Consider the following 14,398-nt stretch of genomic DNA (forward strand, 5'->3'; position numbering starts at 1 on the left):
AGGACTCCAATATAATATACCACATTGTGTGCGTTCATGTGGATATACGCGTATATAACGTAATCCTTCCCTATACATTGAAACGATAGAGCCAACTTTCACGAACTTGAAAAATACAGTCCGGCGCGCCAAAGTCACGATCCCTCGTAACGTAACTTGTTCATTGCGTGCTAAGCATAAAAAAAAAAAAAAAAAAAAAAAACACGCGTTTTTGTTATAATTTTCCATAGCAAATTTTCATGAGTAGGTACAAGTACTTATACGAGCACTGTAGTTTATATTATATTGGTACGTTTGAAGGGTGTGGTTGAAATTACGCCATAGTAGAGCTGGTAAATTTTTTAGATTTTTTTTTTCTAAAATTATATTTATACAAAAAAAGGTTGCAATGGACATTTTTCAACATATATTTTGCGCCCTACGTCCAGTTTGTTGTTTCGCTATGGAGATGGATTAAATATTTTGTATAAACAGCTCAATTTGATTGTTTGTCAAAACCGTATACACATATTATATTGATGTTGCTGCGATGCATTTATTTTTACAACACTCTCTAATTTACAGTTTGGCCCTTGCCTTCTCAATAAACGTCCCCCGTCCAAGGTTTTAAAGTACCAACATATACAGTCGCACACGCACAGAAGTATAATATATCGCAATGAGCATCGGGCAGGCCGGAAGCAAAAATTTCATGCCGCCGCGCATACCAACACAGCCAACCGCTGAGCCGTTGTTTTTTCCCCCTTTTTTCAAGCACACGCATACACAAGAGCTTTGGTTTTACGCGCATATGTGTATTCATACATGCACGTAGCACCGAGAGCATGCAAAACCATCGAATTACAATCCATGCAAACCCTAGTACACGTTGCACGATAGATATACAACTGTCACGTATTAGATATATATGTATTTTTTTTCTACAAACCTCCGCAGTCGAGCTTGACGTTCGACCTGCTTCTCTGCCGGTGGTTTCCTATACTTTTTTTTTGCCTGTGCCACCCCCCCCCCCTCTCTCTCTTTCATCCGTGTTTATGTGTACTTCCTTTTTTTTTACCCTTCAACCATCACCCTAGTTCTCGCCCCTTTTTTCCCGTTTGGCCGTATTTATATACCGTTCAGAGAGCAGTTTTGAGTTTCTCAATGTGCATATACAGTATACATATACGTATCGGATCGAGGGACCGATATGTACACTCGTACCTATATATACGGATTGTTCCGCACGGCTGGTCGAGACGCGACGTTTTTTCTTTCATCCACGGTATAATCGTATAGTATATATGTATATCAAAGAGGAGACTTTTTGGCGAGAGTCGCGACTGTATATGTACTTGATACGAATGCTTGCATGGCAGCATAGTAAGAGCTTTAAAGCTTACCCCGACGAGATTCGTGCGCACCGGGGCGCGACAGACAGCGGCTCTGAATGGGTCTGAAGGCAGTTTTGTGCCTCTTCTGCTCTTTTGACATATAATATACGAGGAGTTGAATGAAATCGCTCAAATATGGTGGCTCGCCAAAATTGTTTTTTTCCCATATGTTTGTATCTCTCTGGAGTTTGTGTCTGCTGTATATTGACAACCTTTCTTTTTCTCCTCGTATTATTCCGTCTTTGTACGATTGGCCCTACACGTCGTTGTTATCTTCCGCGTGTGGCATATACGTTAGAAAATTATTAATGGCCGTGGCAGAGGTTGGAAAAAACATTCATCGCACCTGGCACTCGACCAGACACATTTTCAAACGTATGTCTGTGCGATCGTGTGTATATTATTTTTTTTCTCTGTCGATCAAGTGGCGTGGTAAACAAACATTTTTTGAGACGAATTTAAATTAGGAAGTGAGTTGACTCTGTGTATCGTAGGTATCAAAGTTGGAGAAGGTAGTCGACGTGTGGCTGTATGTTTTATTCTGTATAAATGTATATGACAATTTAAATGATCCCAAGAACAGTTTGTTAAACTCGTCAAAAAATGACAATACATTTGTACACATTCAAATTAACGATACTGTATATTGCTGATTTTATTATTATTTAGGTGGAATAGTAACAAATTTGTGCATGTTGAAAAAAAAAAAAAAAAAAAACAGGTGTTTTTAAGATTCTCCAAAGCAATCGCGTGAGAAATCAAGTGTTGAATGAACCGTGAAGAAACATCGCTGGTCCGTGCGAGGCGCTATCTATATTGTTCCTGATCAATCGGCCCGTGTATAATAATATAAATATGTGATACGCGCGAACGAATCTTGACCTTTTGGTACTTATCGGAGAAAACAAAACGACGAGCACCGATAGGAGGAGGGAAAGTTATAGAAAGTCCATATACACATGCCGGACTACCGCGTAGTGTGAGAGCACACGTAAGCCCCTTCTCACCATTAAAATAAAGATATTGAAGAAAGAGAGAAAAAAAAAAAGACAATCCTACAACACGGCAACGCGCGTAAAGTGCAAAATACATGATGTATCGTATATATATATACACACCCTGCATGAAAGCATAGTTGCGCGCGTTTTCCAATCACGCCGATCTGCTTTGTACAATCGGCTCCCGATCGGCCGAGCCCCCTCTCTCCTAACGCCGATCAGACGAGCCTGAGAAACGTAAGCAGCTAACGCGCGTCTACTCTACTTACTCTATATACTTGTATAACTATTTCGTACGTATAATACATGCACCACTATGATAGACAAGAGCTATATAGAGTATAGAGGTATGTATATAGTGGGGGAGCGCGGTCAAGCGGAAAAATAGCTGCCCAAGCAGACTGTTAGGCATGCTGTGCCTCTTATATACTTTATATACCTACTTATCATGCACATATGTTAATAAGAAAAATATACGTGTGTATATAATTATATACACAAATTTATATAACACATACACATCACCTTACTCCAATTATTGAAAGCACGCGTGTCTCTCGCTACAGAGGCTTTATCTGTACGTATAATATACACACACGTAAAGTAAGTACGCGATGTGTGTACCTATATACATGTGTATAATATTATACACGCGACGCTTGCGGCATCGATTACTTCTTTCTCTTGTTACAATATATACGTGTAGGTAAGCACTTGCAGCAAAAGTCTGCCAAGCTGTAATTAGGAGCGTCTTGCGCTGTCTTCCTCCTACTTATATATCATGCCGTACTTATTTTTTTTTCATGCATGCATATGTATGTGTATGTGTTTAAAGAGCGCACTTTTCGATTTAGCTCGTGCATGTATTACTTGTACGAGGAGACGTGCGACGCGCGTTTAGTTTTCGGGGGTGTGGGGTGGGGAAAATTGAAAAACCGAGCAAACGCGTGTGCTCTTTTCAGACTCTTTTTGACACATGTGGCTATTTTTTTCTTTCTCATAGAGTTGGGCGAAAACAAAATTTGTTTAACAAAATTTTGGAAACGTGCACAGGAGACGACGATGATGATGTTAAAGTGGTGATGGCCGATGAGGTCATGGTTGCTTTAGTTGATGACCATCACAGTGGGTGACTAGCCGACGTGATTGTTTTTCGAAAACGATAAGAAAAAAGGAATGAGTAAATGGCTACGAGAGAACGTGGAAACCTTATATTTTTGTGTCTCGTGTATTATACGAATAAAAAAAAATGTTATTTCAGGAGTTGCCTTGGGGCCATTTTTTAAAATTAAGTAAGATATCGAGAACGTTGAATGTCTTGGGAATATTTTCGTGTCTATTCTTTCATAGTGACTTTTACATTTTCATTCTGGAGATCAAATTTTGACTTGATAAATATCGCAGAAAAATTACAAACAAATACCTATATTCGCTATGTCCTAATTTTAAGTGTCATCTAATGTATTTTTGTTTTCATCGAGTTTTCTGTTATTTTACTTTTGGGTCGTGACAAAAAAAAACTATAATATTTAAGGAATTGGTTGCATCGGAGACTGCAGGTGAAAGATATTAGCACTCCTTTCATGTAATGTCTAAATTTCCTAAACAATCTTTGAATGTCGCTATTGAAATTCTAACATAAAAGTCAACCAATCCGTAATATGTTGAATTATCACTTTATTCACAAATTGAGTATTTCATTGAAATTGTTTCATCACGTACAATGTGTCGATGATACTTGAAAAATTCACAAAAATAACCCACTTGCTGTTCTCGGCTTTGTGAGAAGTTTTCCTTCTTCTTTCCTGCAGACAATCACCTACATACTTACTTTATAAAAAAAAACACTCCCTCGAAAATTGTATAGTCCGTAGGTGAAAATGTGAGCCAATCGTCAGCAGCATTCATATAAAACAATAATATACTTATATACCTATGTGATTGAAATTCAAAGTCGGCAAACTTCCTTCCCGGGGGAGGGAAAAAAAAAGCAAGCTAACAATAAATCAGAAGCAGCGCCTTACGTGTACATACACGTATATATCCACACTTGTGTGCACACAAAAGAGTATACGAGAGTGCACGCGCTCCTAAAACGTTGTAAGCCTTTTTATTTACGTAAGTACCTACATAAAAAAAAAAAAAAAAAAAAGTATAAATACTGTCTACTCGCAACAGTGTACGACTCAATCGCTCATTATACACTTACCATTTCAAAATGTAAAAGAAACCCCTCTCTTTCTATATAATATACGCTGATTGTACAGGTATATACATAAAATTTCGAAGCGCACAATAAAGCGCTTTCTTATCGTCCACCTTCGTCTATACGCCTTTTAACTTATACGTACACGGTACATGTACAGGTATATTAAGTACAGCAGCGACCGGAAGTCTTCCTTGTATATATAGCGACGTCTCGAGCGACGTAACGCTACTTCCCCGAGACATTACGCACATAAAATATTACATATACTTGTAGGTGCATGAGTCAGCTGCGTATATTATCATGATGACGCCACGCGTACAATTTATATACTTTTTTTTTTTTTTTATCGTCACGTGTATATGTACAGCCGCAGGTGATTGCGCATATCTGTCAAAGCCGAATTGAGTAATGGATTAATCTATTACGCATCGGAGCTTTAATCTCTTTTCTTTTTTTTTTCTTTTTTTTTTTTTTTTTTTTTATACATAATTATGTGTTTTTTTTGTTGCAGACTCCGGGTAGCGCCAACAGGGAAGCCGACAGGGACAAGTACAAGGACTTCACCTTCGACCATTCGTACTGGTCCTTTGAAGCCGAAGACGAGAACTATGCTTCCCAGGAGGAGGTAAGCTATCATTAAACAAATGTCCATAACATACATTACGCTCGATGCACTTTTTTTCGGAGCAAGCTATCGTTATGGCTATAATATACCCAATAGGTGCAACATTTACCTATTCGAGTTTTGTTTGCAAGTACGAATAGTATATAGGTTACAACTATTTTAAATTATCTTACGTATGTGCAACGATAAACGATAATCTGTGCACCAGCAGGTGATCTCTAAAAAAAACTTTCACTCCGGAATATCTATATTTTGTAATCCCCAATGGGCGCTCGTTTTGTTCGAAGCCGTTCCGTCTTTAACGAGACAAGGAAATCGCGCGCATTTTTCAGACCCATGTATATAATTATACAGTTGGCGAGACTTATTGACCATAACGATATTTATAAGCATACATGTTACAGATAATACAGATCGCATCCGGTTTACTTCGACTATTAGTGTACTTTTACAATTTCTTTCTCCAAGGATCTTTTTTGTGCCGTAATGCTTTTGCCCGGATTGTAACTATTATCCTTGTATCGCCTTTTGCTTCGATCGATCTTACCCGATTGCAAACTATTCTTATAGAATCTGTTGGAAATATTACCATATTTTATTGATGATTATAACAGTGTTAAACGAAATTAAATTGTTTTACCTTTGTTGAAGGATGTAACAGGACTCCTTTTGTCCCTTCAAACTTGATCCATCACGTGTCTCCCCCGAGTACTTTTACTCCTACTGCACTGCTACGACTGCTCGCATGGTCAGGTGTACCTCATGATTCTTTCGAATCCTCACTTTTTTTTCAAGCTCGTCCTTTTAATCCTTACCCTTATTTCCTACATTTACTCCCTCGGGTTCACTATAGTTGCACTGTCCTATCCGAGGTAAATGACGGACCGTCTTATTTTTTCTTCATTTCATTAATTTTTTTGTTTTGTTTCTCGAGCCACTCGTAGATAATCGTGATGGCCGACACCGTGAGATCGAGAAGCTGATCTTTTAATTCTTCTTTTTTCGCATTTGTTTACGCACCGCTTTTCTCTTTTTTTACTCGTATAAATACCATACCAGGAGGTAAAGTTTCGCGTGTTTACTAACGTTTCGGCTCTTTTATTTTATTTTTCTTTTTTTTTTTATAAGTTGTCGAGCCAATCAGTACTTGAACCTGTACTTATTTCCAAATAAACAATATTATCGTGTTATCGATTTCGACATGAGCGCTGCGACTGCATTATCCCGCTTTTGTGTCTCCGGCTGCTTAATTGATACGTGGATCCGATAGCTTCTCCGTAAAAATTTTGCAGAAATTATTTTTTCCTTCAAACACCAATTATTGAAATGGTCCCCAAAGTTATCTGGAAATCAGATGTTGAAATAATCGTTTACCTCTCACATTAATTTTCTTCGACAAGCCACAGCATTGTTACATCCACGTTTTTAGCCAAAAAATTACCCCCTATACGTGTCGCAAGAGGAGGTAAGCGATGCGGTGAATTTTTTTTTCTCTCTTTCTTCTTAAGTTTAAATCGACAAGCCATAAAACCGCATGTCCATCCTGGGAGTGGCCGTGAAATCCACTTGGCTGCTTCTCAAACATAAAAACGAGTATTTTGTTACTGCGAGGGCAAATAAAAGAAAAACATTAATTAACACGTATAAAAATACAGCCGAACGCGCGAGTATTACTTTATTACGGTGCACCGATTTCACGCGAGAAAGTGAAATCGGGCAAACCGTGTGTATACATACGCATACACATACTCAAATCGATCGCCGCTTTATGGATTCAAGTATGCTCTCTTCCGCATCGATGATTATATTTATTTTTGTGGTATATTTATATATACGTGTCTTACGTATCGATGTATTGTTCAATGATTTCCGAATATTTACTGCAGGTATATCTTGCGACATTGACAAGAAGCGACACACATATTATCACATTTTAATCGGAGTCGAATGAAAAAAAAAAAAAAAAAATTACCCACCGCGGTTTCGCGTAATTCCTCCTGGAATTTGACGATCGAGCGCGTGCGTGTGTCGCGTGAAATGCAACGTGCGCGTAACGACAATAATTGGTGCACGCGATATCGAGCGAGTGCCGGTTTTTATGGTTGTTGAAACTTACAGGTATATTTACACCTATAGTATAAGTGTACAATACAACAGCACTGACGATGTTACGTACGTGTGGATATCATACATGGTACACACATATGTACATACTCGAGGGGAAGAGACCGGCCCCACTGGAAATGATAATATGCATATAAATGAGCTATTTCAAATATGCTTCGATGGTTTTTTTTAAATTTTTTTATTATGTTGCAGGTATTTTACGACCTTGGAACGGAAGTTATAGAAAGTGCCTTCGAGGGATACAATGCCTGCGTCTTCGCTTACGGACAGACCGGCTCTGGGAAAACTTTTACGATGATGGGCTCGCCGGTAGGCTTCTTCTTCTTCTCCTTTTTTTTTTCTTCGCTCCGTTTTTTCGGAATTATTTTAAAGATTACCGTGTAATAACTTGTAATGAAGTTAAAAAAAAAACAAAAAAATTGAACGCATCGGTGAAATGGCAAACTTGTAAAATACATTCACGCAAAATCACAGCAATGTCTTTCGGTAAAATGTAAGCGATCTCACGTCCGTCTTTGATTCGATCTTGGCAGGAATCTCAAGGGCTAATACCGCGGATATGCAAGACGCTGTTCGCGCGCATGGCCGCGGGCAAGGAGAGCGGCGCTTCTTACAGGACGGAAGTTTCGTTCCTCGAAATACACAACGAGCGGGTCAGGGACCTACTCAGGCCCGACCAGACCATGTCGCACTCGCTCAGGGTGAGGGAGCACCCGAAACGCGGCCCTTACGTGCAGGACCTGTCCAACCACCTAGTCTACGATTACTCCGATATACAGGTGAATAGCTTTCACGAGCAACATGACGTATCGGTACAGGTTTTACGCACTCGCCGATTTTTTACCGATCTCCAAAGGGATCGTTAATCATATTACTCATTTGTGTTTGCGTGGGCTCATTAATTCGTACTTATCGACAAAAGTACCAATCAGGGAAACTCGATGATACGGAACAGGTGGTACTGCGCGGAGCAAAACAACAAAGGGTGGAGGTTGTTATTATCAGCGCGTAATTTTTTTTTTTTTTTTATAGGAATGCATGGTTAGGGGAAACACGCACAGAACGACGGCCAGCACAAACATGAACGACGTGAGCAGCCGGAGTCACGCGATTTTCACGATAACCTTCGTGCAGGCCGGCTTCAACGAGAACAACATGCCGTCCGAGACGGTGTCCAAGGTGCACCTCGTCGATCTGGCTGGCAGGTAATCTTCGTCGAGTGATTATTGGCAAACTCGCATGACTTTTCGCTACATTTTTCATTTTGAATGACTAAAAAAAAACAACAACGAAAATTAATGAAAAATACAACAGCGAAAGAGCAAACGCGACTGGAGCGACGGGCCAGCGACTTAAGGAGGGTGCCCACATCAACAAGTCCCTCGTGACCCTTGGCTCGGTGATATCGGCCCTCGCGGAGGTCAGCTCGAGCGATTCGTCCACTAACTGCATCAACAATAACAACAACAACAGCAGCAACAACAACAACAACAATAACAACAGCAGCAGCAACAATTGCAACAACTCGAGGCGCAGCGTCTTTATCCCTTACCGGGACAGCGTGCTGACTTGGCTGCTGAAGGACTCGTTGGGCGGTAACTCGAAGACTATCATGATAGCCGCCATCAGTCCGGCCGATTGTAACTACGGCGAGACCCTGAGTACCCTGAGGTACGCCAATCGCGCCAAAAACATCATCAACAAGCCGACTATCAACGAGGACGCGAACGTCAAGCTGATACGCGAGCTCCGAGAGGAGATACAGAAGCTCAAGTCGCTCATCGGCAAAGACGTCGTGAGTATAGAGAATTTTGCGCTTACCCCCAAACGTATATATATGTAAAAATAAAATTGTACCCGCAAAACTGTTCGGTCCGACATTTTATTTTCGGCCGGGCGAGCGCGAGCTCATCCTCGCTAAGCTTAATTTTATACTTACCCATACGCGCATGGGTATACGTATTAAGCGCACGCGAGCAACGAGGTCGCGAGTTTAACGACTCGGATAAGTGTCGCGAATGAGCACTGCTCCGTCGGACGTGCGCGCTCTCTGTAAGCGGATCGGAGATGTGTACCTGTTCACCTACACCTGTGATAGTATCGGAATGGGTGGGAAAAGAGGCCCTGTGTGTGTTTTATTGTGCAGCTCTTGCTTTGCCGATCGAAACGATTGGAGGTGTAAAAACAATTGAACTAACGATTCGAGGGAATTTGCAGTCAGTTGTGCGGAATAAGTTTTCGGGGGGAGGGCTTGTTGATTTTTGTTGTTTATTTATTTATTTATCTTTTGATTGTATGAAAAACTGAACGTACTAAAAATGTAAATTACCAGAGTAGAAGCAGTATATTGATTTTTGAGAGAGTCAACAACGTCGCATGGGAGGGGAAAAAAGAAAACAAACCCAACAAACGCTGGGATCAATCTTGGGTTCAAGAGGGGGTTTGTTTGTTTGCTCCTCTTGTCTCTTTAAAGTGCAGTAACGAAATCTTCATTCTGTCAACTTCATTTTAATATTTAAATTAAACAAAATAAAAAAGAAATTGAAGGAAAAAAAAAAAAAATTTTAACCATCGTCGTCGCAGAGCATCGAGAGGCCGCAAGTGCTCCTCGCCCAGATCCACGAGAAGCAGGAGCAAGAGAAGGTACTGACCGAAGAGTGGACGGAAAAATGGCGCGAGACGCAGAAAATCCTCTCAGAGCAGCGCGCCCTTGGCCTCCGAAAGAGCGGCGTGGGCGTGGTGCTCGACTCGGAGATGCCCCATCTCGTTGGCATAGACGACGACCTGCTTAGTACGGGCGTCACGCTCTACCACCTCAAGGAGGGCAAGACCCTCGTTGGCACGGAAGAGGCGCTCACAGCACAGGTCCGGTTAATTATCGATTAGTAGCACCTGCATCAGAAATAAAAAAAAAAAAAAAAAAAAACGAAAACTCTAATATCTCCCGACAACAACGAAAAAACAGGACATCGTGCTCACGGGTGCGGACGTGGAGCCGGAGCATTGCGTGCTGGAACTCGAGGACGGCGTCGCGACGCTACAGCCGCTCTCCCCGCACTGCTGGATCAACACTGCCCAGGTCGACAAGCCCACCCGTCTGTCCCAGGGCTGCATTATCCTGCTCGGCCGCAACAACATGTTCCGCTACAACGATCCCGTTGAAGCGGCCAAGCTGCGTAAGGAGGGTAGCTTCATCGGCAACGGCAACCTCCAGTCGACGGTGGTCAACCTGTCCAGGCTGTCCCTAATCAGCAGCTGGAGCGTCTCGGACCTCCACTGCTCGATCTCCAGCGACAACTTGCTCAACACGAGCGAGGACCTCGAGGAGCTCGAGCAGCAAAAGGCTGCCCTCATCAAGGAAAAGGAAGACTTTAAGGTAGGTGCAACGACTACTACTTGTTTCGGGGAGACGTTATTATTCAGTTGACGAATCCTCTAAAGTTAGTGATATCAAGCGCTTGGGCGTGTGTGTGTGTGTGAATTTGGTGTGCACGTAAAAAGTCAAAGTGGTTTTATTATGGTGACGAGACTATGTTGTGACAATATGGTGTGCTCTTTGTCTGTGCGTATGTCCATCCATTAGCGGGAACAGGAGGAGCGAGAGGAGCGCTGGACAGCCAGGAGGGAGGCCCTGGAGGAGGCGCAGCGCGATCTGGAGCGCGAGTGGGGTGCACAGTGGCGCGAGTGGGCCGAGGGTATAGCGGCCCTCGAGCGTAGGCAGCGCGAGCTCCGTCAGCGCCGACAACAGCTCGAGCAAGAGCGAAGGGACGGGATGACCCAAGTAAGTGACGATCTCCCGGATGACCCGCCAACCGGCACGTTAAACGTGTTATCGGGCAAGCACCAGTTATACCTCGCCCTCATCGCACTTGGCGTACTGATCTGCCTGTCCAGCAATATCATCATCTACTCGCACGTCTGTCCCCTCGACATGTGACGAGCGCGATTTTTTTTCATTAACATCGTTGTTGTCGTTATTGTACCCCTTGGCGCGATTTTCTTATCCGCACTTGACCGCCACCCCTGTGATCGTTATTTACCATCACCATCGCCGCCACAAAAACACCGCCCCTCCCCTTGCCTGACTTTTTTTTGTTTTCCGTGTTCATTTCGCCGTTTAGTCGCTCGTGATGAATATATACGTTATAGTATAGCAGTAGTGAGAAAATTTGGAATCGTTCAAAGAGTCATTGTTATTGGTTGACGATTTTTCCTCGATTTAACTAACCGTCATAACTAATCACAAACATTGGAAACGTCAATTTGCATGAAGTAGGAGGACATCAAAAGTTGCTCGTTGTAGTCAATAAAGTTGCAATGTCCAAACATTTCTAAATTAAATTGCATCGTTTAATCTAAAAATGTGGTGTATAGCCAAGTACGTTGGAAAAGTGTTGAATAATTATTGATATTATTATAGTTAATGAGTAGTTTCGTAGACGAATAATCATGTCGATAAAAAACTAGTTCATTAATTTTGAGAATGATAATTACCCGTTATTTGTATATACATTTAAGGATGTAAATATGAAAGACTTTGATATTTTCGTCATATTTTTTACCCAATTTTAAAATTTGTTGAGAATTGCGTGATCAGATTGTACAAATTCTTATCAATAGTCTCTAGATGTTTGTGAAATTATAGAAAAAAAAGTTAAAAATCGGTGAATAAATGATTTTTCACCTGCTGTTGTATAATGATATACTTGTTAAATTCATTGAACTTTAAATCATTAACTTATTTTTTTTTTCATTTATTTTTATACAACGAATGTTTTCGTAACATGTTGCAAGTATCAAGCAATTTATACAAATTTAAAACTCCGATCGCATTTGAAAATTAATTGCAAAAGTTTTTTTTTTTTTAACAATTTGCTATTTACAGTTTTCAGAGTACTCTGTTAATTAATGTCTTCAAGAGAAAACTTAATTATACATAGGAAGTTATTTAACACAATGCCTCCTCGAAAAAATATGTTTGCTTATTCAAAGTATTTTTATAATTTACAAAAATAATAACGCTAATGAACGAAACCGTCACGACGACGATTCAAAGTACAAAAATCATCGTGGCTAATAATGTTTATTTTTGCAGATTACTTTTTTTATATATATATTTTTTTTTTTTTTTTTTCAACAGTTTATACAATTATTCACGTAAACCTAACATATGATGAAAATAATGTGCCTAAAACTGCCAGTGACTCGCGTGCTCGTGAAGACGATGGTATTGCCGGACATTCCAAGGAATGTTGTTAAAAATAGTTGACTGTATACCGTTATTTAAACAATGAAATATTTACGAATATACCACAAAATGTGTAAATATTAATCGAACGAAATATCGTCTTGGAACATAATATGAAAATGTTCATGGGTTTGTTATGCGAGACAAAAAAAAAGAAATGTTGTTAATATTAATATTATTATATATTATAAACACAAACATTTATATATATATTTACACACACAATATATACAAATATACTGTTGATTAATAAATTTTTTTCCTATGAAAAAAAAATGGCCTTGGTTTCAAGTTTCTGTATAAGTTCTTACATTCTTTTCTTTATTTTTATTTTTTTACTCTATTTTAATATTGTCCGGTGCTCTTGATTCTTTTCAGTATTTAATCTTTTTGTCTACAGTAGCATCTAATTTGGTAACTGTTCACTTTGACAGGACGTGAAAATCACCTGTTGACTGGCTGAATAATTAATGATTCATAAAACATTTCAGTTTGATACTTGGTACTTTATTTTACATTTTGTTTTTCAAGATTCGTCTGTTTGTTTGTTTTTTTTTTTTTTTTTTTTTTTTTTTTTTAATTTTATACAAACAACCTCGAGCATCAAGACATGAACGATTATTAATAATGAAAGGTAAGACATGAAATACGTATTTGATGTGCTTTTAATAGTTCGTGCAATAAACAGCCAATAAAACGAATAATCTTTTCACTTATAGAATTATTTAGTCGGTAACAGATGACTTACATGTATCCTTTTTAATTTTAATGGTAGAAGTAAAACACGCTCTAATCTCTACTACCAATGAATTGTTATTATTTTTTTTAAATTACTTTTTAGCCTGCAAATTTCCATCCGTCACTTACAATTTTTTACTTTTTCCCATTAACAAACTTAAATATTGTTTAACCATTAGATGAATCTATTGTTTCCCACATGCACCACGCATCTTTCATTACTAATCGAATTAACTTTGATGTCAATGCAATGTGTATCGTGTGTCTCTGTGCGCGTCTGATATGTTTATGTGTACTTGGCTGAGAACAAAAAAAAAAAGAAAAAAAGAAAAACATTTTCATCACGTATTTTCCGTACATCTCACAAATTACATATGTACATTAGAAACGGAAGTATAGAGAGATAGATAAAAAAAAAAAAAAAAATTTATACGAGTGAAACTTAGAAAAAAAATATGGGGAACGCTGCGGCAAGACTTCCGACCCGTTGCAGGTAAGGCGCCAAGCTATATATGCGAATCAATTTTTACTCCATATCGTTAGCTTGATAAAACTTTGACACTTTGCACTGATTTCCATCTAATTTTTTATTTTTTATTTTATTTTTTTTTTTTTACTCTTAACATTGGATTACACGGAGAATAAACAAAGACCGTGAAACTCATTGGTGATTAATGTTGCATTGTTTTGCATGAGCTGTCAAAATGTTGCGCTGAAAATTAATAACTTTGTAAGTAATAATAATACCTGTATGGAGTAATGGGAATTTGTGCGGGGCAAAACGCAGCGAGACCACAGTTCTCCGTGGAATACAAAAAGTACAGCATGACCCGTTGTTTTCCCGACCCTTGGATTGTTTTTTTTTTTTTTTTTTTTTTTTAACGTGTACGCGTGCTTGTGCCGTCGATGTTGATCTAGAAAATCGCAGTAGTACGTACAGAAAGCGAAACCAAAAGCTCTTAGTCGTGTTCAAATGCCACCCAGAGTCGAGTGCCATTAGTGTCGTAGCTCGAGAGGAAAGCACCGTAGATTTTTCATTGTCTTCCCTGATGTCCCCTACCCGATAGTGCTACATTTTAT

The 14,398-nt window shown here is 39.6% G+C and overlaps 1 protein-coding gene across 1 annotated transcript in view; it reads left to right on the plus strand.

Moving 5' to 3' along the window:
• Positions 1-14,398, plus strand: part of Klp98A (kinesin-like protein 98A) — a 33,541-nt gene that overhangs the window by 14,137 nt on the left and 5,006 nt on the right. Inside the window, exons 4-11 of the mRNA XM_089591553.1 lie at positions 5,092-5,205; positions 7,525-7,641; positions 7,866-8,111; positions 8,365-8,537; positions 8,647-9,127; positions 9,916-10,197; positions 10,298-10,708; positions 10,916-11,113. Coding sequence (XP_089447679.1) covers positions 5,092-5,205; positions 7,525-7,641; positions 7,866-8,111; positions 8,365-8,537; positions 8,647-9,127; positions 9,916-10,197; positions 10,298-10,708; positions 10,916-11,113 — 2,022 coding nt within the window. The remainder of the gene's footprint in view (positions 1-5,091; positions 5,206-7,524; positions 7,642-7,865; positions 8,112-8,364; positions 8,538-8,646; positions 9,128-9,915; positions 10,198-10,297; positions 10,709-10,915; positions 11,114-14,398) is intronic.

This window comes from Copidosoma floridanum, unplaced genomic scaffold (assembly GCF_036245765.1).
Source record: "Copidosoma floridanum isolate Cflo_tuat_1 unplaced genomic scaffold, Cflo_Japanese_pri ptg000013l, whole genome shotgun sequence".
NCBI classification, from domain to species: Eukaryota; Metazoa; Arthropoda; class Insecta; order Hymenoptera; family Encyrtidae; genus Copidosoma; species Copidosoma floridanum.